General features: G+C 40.9%; 1 protein-coding gene across 1 annotated transcript; it reads right to left on the bottom strand.

The window, feature by feature from the left end:
• Positions 1-1,584: 1,584 nt before the first annotated feature.
• SERPINA7 (serpin family A member 7) lies at positions 1,585-4,693 on the bottom strand. The gene is made up of 4 exons (XM_037512943.2): positions 4,065-4,693; positions 3,259-3,532; positions 2,388-2,535; positions 1,585-1,854 (listed from the first exon to the last, which is right to left on the bottom strand). Exons 1-4 carry the CDS (start codon positions 4,681-4,683, stop codon positions 1,651-1,653), a joined length of 1,245 nt encoding a protein of 414 aa, XP_037368840.2. The 5' UTR covers positions 4,684-4,693; the 3' UTR covers positions 1,585-1,650.
• Between the last annotated feature and the right edge of the window lie 8,443 nt (positions 4,694-13,136).

Raw genomic sequence — 13,136 nt, 5'->3', positions numbered from 1 at the left:
GATTAGTGTTGTCATAAGAAGGGATACCTGAGAATTCACACTTTCTCTGCCACAGGCACTGAGAAGAAGCCACATGAGGTAGGCCCTGAGCTAGGGAACAGAAGTCTGAAAATGAGGACGCCCCAGCTTCAATGCTGTTTTCACTTCCTGATGCTGGCCAACAAGAGTGAGACAACTAATAATGACAGGTTTCTTATCGATGTCTGGCTCTGTGATGAGCACATTACAAATTTTGCAGCAAGGAATAATCACAAAATCTGATAACATGATATTATTAGTGTTCCCATTTTCGGGAGTGAATGAGGTATTGGGTTTAAATACCTTGTCTAAGTTCACGAAGGAGTTAAAGTAGCAAAGCCGAGACTGTAACATTACTCTAGTTTTACCAAACTCTGACAGCAATGAATTTCCTGTGCCACAAATTACTTTCCCTCTCTGGGCTTCCAATTTATTATCCAAAAACTAAAGTGTGAACTATACCAAGAGTTAGCAAACCTCCATGCAAATTATTATTTCTAATAAGAAAATACTTTTGTGGACCACATACTTTTCTAAATAGACTTATTTATTTCAATCTGAAGCATAATATCTGCAAAAGCACTTATGTGTATTTTATTATTTTCCTGTCACTGAATAGTTTCACCACAGAGTTAGAATTTCAGACATTACATCATCAACACTCATTGTGATGTTTATGTGTGCTGAATTCTAATGCTGGGGTTTTGAATATGTATTGAGATGAAATCTAGTTTGGTAGCTAGAGTGGGATGGCAAGCACAGACAAGGGAAGGTTGTTGAAAGATCTTGGGATAGGAAGATACCAAATTTCAGTGAGAATGGAAACAAAAAGACTTTTTAACTAAGAGATTAATATGTGAACAAGTGGGACAGGAGTACAACATTTGGAATAGAGACTAATTGGAATGAAGAAAAGAAGGGACTAAGACACGTGTGAATGAATAACTTTCCTTCTCTTCCAAATTATAAATTAGCAATAAGGAAACTTTTTTGGTGGAGACATGGGCTTGTACAGGGAAGTTCATCTCAGTCTCTCTTGTCTATTGTCCTTTGCTTGTTAGGTCACAAAGCCACATCCCTGGCAGTAGCTCTGAATTTGTGACTCAACCTTATAGCAAAAGCACATTTTTAGCTGTTATTTACAGTTCTAAAAATAACACAGAGAGCCATTGTGATGGGGTTGGAGGAAGAAGTTTGAGAAGTTCACATTCAAGCTACTGTATTTGCAGTATTTTAAATTCAGCAGACTTATTATTAATACACTTGGATATGGGGCCCTGACCTTCATTACAACTGTTCTCCTCAGGTCTGAGGAGCGGGCATTGACCAGCCCAGTCAAATTGCTTGGAGCTCACTGTGGAGGTGGGGGTGGAGGGTGGGCGAAGGGAATGAAAAAGAAAAATGCACAGACATAGATCTTTCCTGTGCTTTGGGTAATGACTCGTTTATTGACTATCCGAATATTTGGTTACAGGAGTGGCTTCTTTCACACCCAATGCAGTTCAGTCAGGGTCCAATCTCTACCCTGCACAAAAGAAAGCACATCCAAGCCCACATCGATCCCATCAGGCTATGCTATTTATTTATTTCCCATTGCAATAAGCACATGCAATTAGCCAACATCTTTCCCAACTACACTTCTGTTGGATCCACAACTTTCCCTAGAAAGAGAATGCTCCTGGTGCTTTTTTCCAAAATCAATAACAGAAAAGACCTATCAAACTGGATGATAGGGTGAAGGAGAGTTATCTCAGGCTGATCCAGGAATCTAACTTCAGGGACAGCTACAGCTTCGGTGCCCTTTTCACCAACATGCAGCGCAGATTTGTGGGCAGCCTGTGGAGGGAGAACAAACACTGTTGGTTCCCTAAGAAACAGGAAAAGTCTTTGGAGTGATTTGGAAGCAGGAAAGGAAAATGAAGCCTAGTACCCTTTTGCTGTCTGTGTAAAAAATGCTTGAGTATGAAGGCTTCTTGGCTAAATGTAGTTAATCAATCTCTGGTGGTTTTAGACCTCCTTATCAGTAAACCACCTCTTTCTGCATGGCCTTCTGTCTCTAGAAGTCTCTTCTTATGCCTTCTTCCCTACCCCCTCCACCTCTTCCAAGACCATGTTTCATGAGACTCAATTCTGATTACTAAGTCCTTCTTTCAGAATCATTTTAGGCCAAAAGATCAGAGGTGAAAGTAACTGTTCCAGTGACTTGTTTGGTGGCAATGAGAATACTGTGGAGTGAATTTAGCATAGGAGGAGTCATGCTGCCTCTCTAGCCTTCAGAATCCTCATTGTTGAAATGAAAGAATTGAATTACCTGACTCTCAATGGCCCTTCCAGCTCCTACATTCCAGGAGTCTAATATACCAACTTACATTGGAAAGTTTAAGGCCATTGTCTTCTGTGAATCCAGGAAAATCAGCATTGTCAGCAAAGGCATCCTGGATACCCATCTTCAGTAGGATGGTGCCAAGCTCGTATGTGGCAGAGATGGAGAACTTTGGAACAAATACATCAATCCACCTGTGGGGAGAGTGGGAGGAAACCCATGGTTATCAGCACACCAATTTCATTATTCCCTCCCTCTGTCTCCATGATATTATATCAGACTCTGCTCCTTCCCTAGGTGTTGATAACCATTGCTCTGCAGGTCAACACAGGGTACCAAAACTTTAGAAGTTATCCTGGAAAAGAATGAGCTCTGTTTCAGCCAATATTAGGCTGCAGCACTGAAAGTAGGGAGATGTGACTCACTTATAATCACAAGGAAACATCTCTGGCATGTTGGCCAAGATTGTGGAGCTAGTGGCATGAATGTCAGTGAGTAGCATCTGGGGAATTTTATGGTTTTCTATCTTGTAGTCCCAGCTCATTATGGCTGCCCACAAAACCTCTTAACATCTTAACCTTACCCATCATCCAAGCTTTAGTTGGCCTCTGGGAAGGCATCAATTTACTAGCTGGTTGACTTTGAAAGACTCATTTTGTCTTTCTAGCCCTGACATCCTCAAAAAATGCTATAATACTCTCTCCTTTACAGGTTTGTTGATATTCTTAGAGGAAATGAAGTTTATGAAATGCCTGGAGAAGGACTGGCACAGATTATGTTCTTGGCCTACACCATTGCTAATCACATAGTAGATTAGTGACAGAGGGTGACTCTCTTGCCTCTATGTTTCTTTTGAACGCAGTCTCACTTCACCATTATTCCCACCTTCCACTTCTCACATTATCTAAGATATTTACCCCTTCTGCAGTAAGCGGTTCCATTTCTTCAATATCTTAGATGACATGGCCCCTTCAACCCACTCCATCTGGCCCTCTTTGGGAAGGACAAAGAGTGCCAGAGCATTCTTGCTGTAGTCCATTTGCAACACTGTGCAATTCAACTCTGTATCCACCAAGTGATAGTATTGTTCCATCTGATGCATCATGGGCACATGAACCATGGTGGTCTTGTCCACTAAAAAGCTGGAACCTTCTTCTGTTTTGGATGGATCAAAAGGATTTGCCCACTGGGCTTAAAATGCAGAGAGAAAAATATTATTTGTTTAAATCAGTATATTGCAAGTGTGACAGTGTGAGCTTTCTACCAGTCATCTCCTCTAGTCCTCAAGACCACCACAGAGGTAGGTGTCTACTGTCTACAAGTTTTAAAATGAGTAACTAGGGTCAGGAAGAAAATTGACCTTAAATTGCCTCCCATCAGGTCAGTGGCAGGGCCAAGAGTCATACCCAAGGCTGTTAGACTCCATGGCCTGTGTTCAAAACCATTATATTTACATTAAACCCATCAGAGCCAGTTTCCTCTTCTGTAAAAATGTATAAGCACATCCAACAGCGGGTGAAATGAGACAAAAGATCTGTTGTGCTATATTATCTGTCTACAAATGAGTGGATTTTGGTCAAAAAGTGGTTCACTCCTCCACCATCCATGACTGACATATGCTATGGAATCGGGAGAAACCACTTGAGTACAGCACCTTCTAAAAAGAGTCACATGATCCTCATTACAAGCACCAGTTTTAGAAACAAAAATCTTAGAGCCTTACCTTTAAAGTGAATATAGTTCACCAGGATCATGATTGTGTTCGGTTTGAGGTCTTGGATGAGGCCCACGACGTCCCCTTTGGTTTGCTTCTCCACATGACTATTGATCTCCTGCTGGGCTACAGAAACATTGGAGAAGTCGATAGAAAAGACTTCAGTCTCAAAGAGGCTCTTGACATCATCCAAGAACTTTGCCAGTGGTTTCAGCTGCTTCCCAATGAAGAGGGCATTTCCCATCTGTAATTCCAGCTCCTTCTTTGGAAAATTCAGTGAACAGATCAGGTGCTGGAAGCCCTGTTGGATCTCTGCTGTTGGGGTATCTGTGAGGTTGAACCCCAAGCTTTCCAGGATTTGAGTTTGGGTGCTGGAGTAGGCCCCAAGGGAGAGCATGGCCAAAGCTGCAGAAATGCTCACAGGGGAAAAGAAGATATTCCGACCTGGGGTCTCCACAGTGAACCTCCGGTACAGGTTGAATGCAAAGTCAGCATTGATGGATGACATCTTATAGAGAGTGGCATTTTGTTGGGGGGAATGACAGGTGGTTACTTTGCCTTCAGAGCTCTTAAGTGGTGCACACTGAAGCCCATGTACCAAGAAAACCAGATAGAGGAACAGTGGCATTTTGGAAGGAAGGTAATCTATAAGAGATGAGGTAAGAGAACCATTGGGGAAGCTTAGCTGTATGAAAACAGAGCCAGATGTGCATAATAATCATCCATCATGATTAGCGAAAACAATAAAAAAAATTTAGTGGTGTACTCATCATGAGTTGGGAGATGTCTCTCTCCCCTGAAAAAAAAATGAGACCACGTCTTATAGGGGCAGGGAGTAGGAGAGGTGGCTTGCCAGGGCCACGGAATGTGGGGATAGACCCTCATTCAGATACAATAGTGACATGCTGTGAGCAAATTAAATTTATGGAATTTAGTTACTTTTCATTTGATCCATTTGAAGCCTTTTGAGGAGAGGTAGATTCTTAGGTAAAACTAACATTACTTCTGTTTACATTATTTTGGTGAATTAAAATTGTGGATTTTATTTTTATTTTGACAATTTTCTTAAGATCTATAAGAGATAAGAAAAAACCCTTTGAATAAAAAGACAAAAGGAGAATAATTATCACAAGATACGTTTAGTTGGAATGGAAGTGTAGTGGTTTATGGAGCTGTATACAAAGTCATGAGTTGGAAATTCATGCATTTGTGCATGCAAGGAAGCCACAGGCGTAGTTCTGAACAACTGGAAGTTAAGCGTATAACTTCTTGCATTTCAGATTTCAGTCCCCATCAGTATCATCTTAAGAGTCACTTCTAAATTGTAAGAAGTCGGAACACTTTTACTTAAACTAATGCATACTATTTTTAATTATTAGAGAAGTCAGGAAAAAAAAAAAGATGTAAGATGATGTAAGATTCTGAGTCTGGAAAAATACAAGGCAGTGGAGTAAGAGGGTCAACTGTGGAATCCAAATGACCAGGGTCATGAGTGATGACCAAGAAGAGATCCATGGAGTTAGGACAGGAATCCTTCCTCATCCTTCCACTCTCTTCCTCAGCCATCTCAACCACACCCAGGAACTCATCTGCTACTTCCAAACTTCATCCTTTAGTCCACATTGCTCCTCTGAGCTCCTAGCCATTTGTCTAACTGCTTTCTAGACATATCCACCATGGTGGATGCACACATACCTTAGTCTCAATTTGGACATCTCAGTATTTCCAAAGGTGCACACCTGCTCTCAAGAATCTTCATTCCACATCACTATCTGCTTAGATTCCCATGCTTTGTTCATTCTCATTCACGATATCTAATAAGTCATGATACCATAGAAGTACTACCTCTTCAATACCCCCCAAAACTTCTATCTCTTCTTTCTACTTCTACTGCCTCAGTTCATGGCCAGAACTACTGCATCAGCAAATAGATGATCACAGTGCCTCAAATCTCTTCCGTTCAAACTCCCCTGCAACTATCCTTCTATCTAATCTCCACATTGTCAGTTTTTCTGGAAAAAGTCATCAAAGATAGTAGGTCAATTATTTGATGGCCACACTTAGGCCTTGACCTCTAGAGCTAGGAATTTGGAACTCGTGGTTATTTGGGATTCTCACTTACTGGCGGAAATATTCAAAGTTCCTAAAGAGGAAAAAAAAAAAGTACTTACAGCACATGCCCAAGAAGCCACTTGCATCTCTCAGAAAGCTAACCTTTCCTTCTTTATAATGTGCCCTGTATTGCAAAAGTAGAGCACTCTTAGTTACTTATCAACCCTGGCATAAACCCCAGGATGATATTTTCAAAGCTGATGCACAAAACAAGGCCAAAAAAAACAAAGTGAAAATACGATAAAGAAGGAGCTTTGAATAATTGCTTTGACTGCTGGATCCCTCACCTGTAACAACATAGAGAGAGGATGTCAGAGCTTGCAGGGACCAGGCTCATGCTAGGAAATGTATCTTTTCCACGGGGAAGATGAGGACTAGATGCACAAATGCTAAAAGCAACAGCATAAAGATGGGGAGATGGGAAGATGTTCTCCCTAGCAGGATAAAAAGCTGGGACTGGCAGCTTTCTAAGGGAAAAATGCATGCAGGCAGAGGTCAGGTAAGCTACCCTAACAGATGCTGTAGGAATTGTTTATGCATTGGCGTGGAGGAGATGATGTCAAAGGAAACTTCCAACTCTACACTTTTGCTGCGGCACACATCTTAGTCTGCTCAGAGGGAACCCAGCCAGTCCAGTCTTCTGATTACTAAAATCCTCGGTTTGGGTTCGCTGTGCCATCTCCTGGTCCACTCCAAAAGAGGATGCAGAAAGAGCCCAAGAGAGTGGAACCAAAGATTTCACTCTCCAGTATTGACTGTGTACTAAACTGTGTGCTGCAAAGAAGCACTGGGAGCAAAGAACACTGGACTCAATCAGGAGACCCGAGTTTAACTTTGCATCTGCCTGTTTCCAGCTCCACTGTGGTGGGTGGGGGTGGTAATAGTAGTGGTCGCAATAGTAGTAGTAATGGTAGCAGCAGTAGTAGCAGTAGCAATAGTAGTAACAACAAGCCCTGCTTATTGAGCATTTACCATGCACAGGGCATGATGGGAAGTGCTCAATTCCAGACACTGCTTCAGGATACATTAAGCATGTACATATGTTAATGAGGGGTGGGGTTGGGGAAACAGGCACTAATTTGAGACAAGCTTAGCCCAAGCCTATGGCGGCATTTGGAAACGAAGTTAAACAATGCAGTCTTTACCTTGAGGGCACTAGAAATCTGCTGGAGGATTTTGACTACTCCCTGACTAGATGGAGGGTGAAGTGCTATGACATTGTTTCTTCTCAAACACAGAGGTCCTACTATGAGGAAAGCGCCCGACTCAGGACTGGGGTTTCAGATATGATGGCTAAATATAGGCAGTCTCTGGAACCCAAGGGATCTATCTAACTCCCTGACACTCACTGACCAAACTGAGCAGGACAGGGCACACCGCACATAGGGAGGTTGCTGGTGCACCTGCCCCACAGTGAGGCGGTGGGAACTCTGATCTCCTGACGCTGACACCAGTGCCTGCTCACTCCTGGTATCCCACAGGCTGCAGTCTCCTGCTGCTGGTCACTGTAGAAAAAACAATCTGTGAAGAAATTTTCCGAGTCTGTGCCCTCTGGTGGCAGTCAGACTACACACGACTAGTTTTTTTCAGCATCTCATTCAGTTGAGTTTGCTAGCGGGTAGAAACGTCAGTGTCTGTCACTAACAGATGAGAAGGGCAGCCCTCCTCGTGCCTCCTCCTGTCTTGTGCTCTGCGGTCCTGTATGGCTATCATGTCTTTGCTATGGATTGATAATAACTGTAATTTGTAATTTGGGGAATTTACTTAATATCCCTAACCTCGTTTCCCTCACCTTTATAGTGGAACAGTGACAATCTCCTCATCACGTGGTCATTGAGACTATGAAGTGAAATATAGAGGTGGTGTCTAGATCTAGAAGTTCTTTGTTCTGTATGTTTTTTTTTTTTTTTAAGATTTATTTACTTATACAAAAACCGGGGTACAGGCCAGCTGTGCGGGAGGGTGAGAGGATTCACCAGAGACAGAGCGGGGAACAGAACAGGCAGACTGACTGAAATACACTGCTGAGGGCAGCAGCGGGTAAGACAGGAGAGGTCTGCAATGCCATGTGGTTATCTCCTTAGCCAGTCGGGAATCGAACCTGCACTGCAGAGGCTGCGGGCAGCTTCACAGTGCTGCACTCAACCACCTGCGCCACCAGGAAGGCCCTGAAAGTTCTTTGTAATGTTGGCACATGTGACTTCTGAACTGTTAATTCTCTTCCCTTTCATCTGTTATTTTGATTGTCTTCCCCCACTCCAAGTCTCCATGAGTCCTGTACTTGGTCTCTTCTAGTCCCCATGCTGCTGCTCAGTTCTGCTTACTGGAAATCCATTCCCTCTAAGATAAAATTCGTCAACTATTAATGTGTAGCATTTTTTTAAAACTTCAATTTAATACAGTAATTTCAGTTTTTTATAAATCTGCTGAAGCTAACACATTGAAAAGAAAATATCTAGGTAGTGTATCCATATTATCAATAATAACTCAACCAGTTCTAAAATTATGTATCTCCCTCTTTGAATGAATACTATCATAATCCATTCTCCCACAAATTCCTCAAAATGGTGTTTTAAAAAGTCCACAGTTTACAGTTTCACAGCTCCAAGTTTCTTTTTCTTATTTTTACTTCATATTTGATCCTTTACCCCAGTTTGGGAGTAATGACGGGCTCTTACTCTAGTTAGAGTTCTGCAAATATTAATGAGTGTGGGATGATGGCATTAGAAAACTGAATTTTTTTTTTTATATAGAAGAACTGGGTGTAGGCCAGAGGTGCCGGGGGCGGGGGCGGGGGGGGGGTTGGTAAGAGGATTCACCAGAGACAGAGTGAGGAGCAGAACTGGAGGATTTACTGAAATACACTGCTGAGGGGCGCAGTGGGTGGGACAGGAGAGGTCTGCTGCACCATATGTGGGTTAGCTCCCTAGCTTGGGATCTAACTCAGGCCGTAGAAGGAAGTGCTGAAACTTAACCCCTAGGCCACTAAGGAGGCCCAGAAAACTGAATTCTTTTTGCAATTTAAGTTTCACAACCAAGGAAATTATTGGGTATTTAAACAAAAAATGTAAGAGCCTTATTAAAGAGAGGAACTGTTTCTGTCAGCAAGGGAGGCTCAGTGGCACTATTGGGCTTAAGTTCTTTTAATGCTCTCAATGTTCCTATTATTGAGTTCTTACTGTTTTTCTTTCAGTGGCTAACTTTGACAAACATGACCTGTCAATGCATGGAAATCAATGAATTCTATAATTTGTTATTTCACAGGATCAAGTACAGACTATAGGATGTGACGCATTTAGCTTTCCAGGTGCATTAGATGAGAAATTCTATTTGCATGTTTCCTGGCTTCAGCAATAATCCCTGAGAAAGTGAGTTAGGAATTTAGGGTTTTAAGTATGGATTTCTTTTTCTTAAGCTTTCTAGTGCCATCAGAAGCTTTCACTTCACCCATCAATCTTTGACTTCATGTGGTAAGAGATAGAAAATATCAGCTAAAGACATACAAATATGTACAATAATTCTAAAGACTCCAGCCCCTTCGGAGTCATTTTAGTGAAATTGGAAGAGACTTACACTTTCACTATGGGGCACCACATTTTATAACTCTCCAGGTTCTAAAAGTTCTATGCTTGTCTTGAATCCCCACTTAAATTTAATCATCCTTACTATGTCCAGAAGTTACGCTTGAACTAATTCATTTGCACATTGGTTTAATTGTGATGAATAAAGAAAAGAAAATTTTTAATTTTTTTTAAATTTTTTTACTGAGCATTTATTTATGCTGGAAGCCTTGTACCAAGCCATTTTCTACATGTCACCTCATTTCATCCTCACCACAACCCTGCTGGGTAGATGTGTGAACATTTTCAAACAAAACTGAGACTCAGAGAGATTAAATAGTTTCCTTGTTCAAGTCACAAAGCTAGTGCATGGTAGAGGCAGGAATTAAACCAAGGTTAATTCATTTCTAGATTCAGTGATCTTTTCATTCATTCATTCATTCATTCACTCCACAAATACAATAAGCACTTGGGCACCAAGTACTATTTTGAGCCAAGCCATAAGATTAGAGCAGTGAATGTCTTTTATGCAGTTTGCTTCCTAATGTAGGATTTCATTCTAGTGTGCATTATTGTAAGATATATAACTCGGTGCCACATCTATAATCACATAAAAAAAGGACTCATTATTATAGCTATCAGTAAAGTTAAGAAATGATGGAGACTAAGGCTGTATGATTTAATTGAAACTTCTGGGATGGCTGAAACATGGTGGATCAGCTAAGGATTCACATATAATCTTTATCAATTAAGAGTTTAGAAACTACAATGACCTATAAATGACATACAAGCCTTTACTCTCTTTGCATTCTTGGTTCAGATTCACAGCCTTCTTTCAGCAAGCAGGCAGATTCTCTTTCTGATTCCGCCTAGACATGACCTCAGAACCCATCAGACTTGGCAAGAATCTAAAACTATTTGATTCATGTGAACCAAATTCATAAGACACAGTGAAAAATGAGAATACAATTGTTTAAGTTACCATGCAGGACATATACCTTTTAATGACTATCAACTGTGATAGAACCTGAAAATATTATACCCGGTTCATTCACCCTATAGCAAACCTCCAACTTAACGTGTCTCAAGATCATCTATACATATTTTTAAAGATTTATTTTTTATTTATACAAGTGCTGGGGTATAAGCCAGATGCTCGGGAGGTTGAGAGGATTCACCAGAGACAGAGCGGGGTACAGAACAGGCAGACCGACGAAACACACTGCTGAGGGGAGCAGCGGGCAAGACAGGAGAGGTCTGCCATGCCATGTGGGATTCTCGCCGGCTGGCTGGGATCAAACCCACGCTGTAGAGACTGCAAACAGCTTCATAGTGTGGCGCTCAACCTCCTGAGCCACCAGGGAGGGCCCCACCTATATATTTTTAAGATTTACTGTTATTTATGCATACAAGAACTGGGGTGTAGGCCGGGGAAGTGGGACTGAGAGGATTCACCAGAGACAGAGTGGGGAGCAGAACGGGTGGATATTTTTTATCTGTTCTTTGATTTCTTCATTGACCCAAATTTGTTCAGAGACATTTTGTTTAGTCTCCATATATTTTGATTTGTTCCAGGATTCCTTTTATTGTTAATTTCTAGCTCTATAGCATTGTGGCCTATGCAGATGCTTGATATAATTTCTATTTTCATATGTTTTCTGAGACTTGTTTTATGTCCTAGTATATGATCTGTTCTTGAAAATGTTCTATGTGCACTAGAGAAGAAATTGTATTCATTGCTTTTAAGATAAAAGATTTAAATTTCCAGTAAATCCATCTGATCTAATACTTCATTTAAGGCCTTTATTTCTTCGTTAATTTTCTGTCAGGATAATCTATCCCTTTCTATCAGTGGTTTGTTGAAGTCTCTAACAATGACTATTTTTGTTGATATGCTGTTTTAGGTCTGTTAATAGTTGCCTTATATAACTAGGTGCTCCCATATTTGGAGCATAAATATTAATAACAGTTATATCTTCTTGGTGAATTGTTCCCTTGATCATTATATAGTATCCACCTTGTTCTTGCTTACCTTTTATATTTGAAAGTCTAGCATATCAGATAGGAGAATAGCAGTTCCTATATGATCTTATTCCATCCTATCATTTTTAGTTTGTTTTTGTCCTTCAGTTTTAAATAGGTCTGTAGCCAAAATATTGATGGCTAGATTTTTTTCACCCACAATCTTAGCCATGTCTTACTCTTGGAAGGCCGATGTAGGTCAGGCGCCCTGTTGTGGACCACACTCCTGTTTGTGCATCTCCCTGGCTTCCCTCACTGGCAATGGCAGGAGCCAGGCATAGAGCTCCAGCTACCCAGATCATATTCTTCCAGCTTCTCTCATTTCCTGGATCAGGTTCAAGAGGGACTTTGTGGAAAGAATTTCACTTCCCCTGCAGGTCATGCATGGCAGAAAATTTTTGAGCTTGAAGACAGACAAACTCTGACATGAGTTCCACTGAGAGAAAGGAAAGATACAAGTTCTACCTTCTTCCCATGTTTCTATTTTCCCTACATTTCCCCAGTTCATACTCTTTCTTACTTCCTGACCACATGTCCCGTGAGTTGAGGATCACACCAGATGCCAAAGAAACAGCTGAACCAAGATTGTGTTACCAGTTCCAACAGTAGTGTAAGGTCAAATCTCTACTGTAAACCCCTTGTTTTCCAGAGAAAAAGAGTCAAGGATGCTCTGAAAGCATAAAGGTATTTTCATGGGGCAAAGTAAAAACTATCCTACTGATGGAGGGGAGTGCTGTCTGTCTTTTGAAGTCCACCTTAAATCATCCCTCCTCTTTTCCTAAGAGAAGCCCACCCACTGTGACCCCTCTTGACTCCTTCAGTTACACACTTTGTAGTCAATATTGCATGTAAAGATTCCTTAGTTATAGATTCACTTCACATTCTGCCTTTTCTCCAGTAATACTTTGAACCTCTTATTTCCAGAGACGTCGATACCTCTTTCTCAGTCCCTGACAATATTTCCCACCTGTTTTACTGAGGTATAGTTGATATATGAAATTGCATAGATTTCAGGTGTAAAATATGATGATTCAATATTGGTATACATTGTGAAACCATCAGCACAATCATTTAAATTAACATAATCTATGTCCTCATATATTGTAGTTCTATTTTATTTTGTGGTAAGAGCACTTAAGATCAACTTTCTTAACAAATAACAAGTATACAAGTAAATATTAATAACTAAAGTCACCATTCTGTGCATTACATCCTCAGAACTTATTTCTCCTAAAACTGAAAGTTTACACCCTTTGACCAATATCTCCTTGTCCCTACACCCCAACCACCATTTCCCGACAACCATCATTTCACTATTTCTATGAGTTAGATACTTTTATATTCTCACATAAATGTGATAACATACTGTACTTATGTTTCTCTTCCT

The sequence above is a fragment of the Talpa occidentalis genome, unplaced genomic scaffold (assembly GCF_014898055.3).
Source record: "Talpa occidentalis isolate TD23 unplaced genomic scaffold, MPIMG_talOcc4v2.1 talOcc4.15, whole genome shotgun sequence".
Taxonomy (NCBI): Eukaryota; Metazoa; Chordata; class Mammalia; order Eulipotyphla; family Talpidae; genus Talpa; species Talpa occidentalis.
This window is presented reverse-complemented; position numbering and strand designations above follow the sequence as displayed.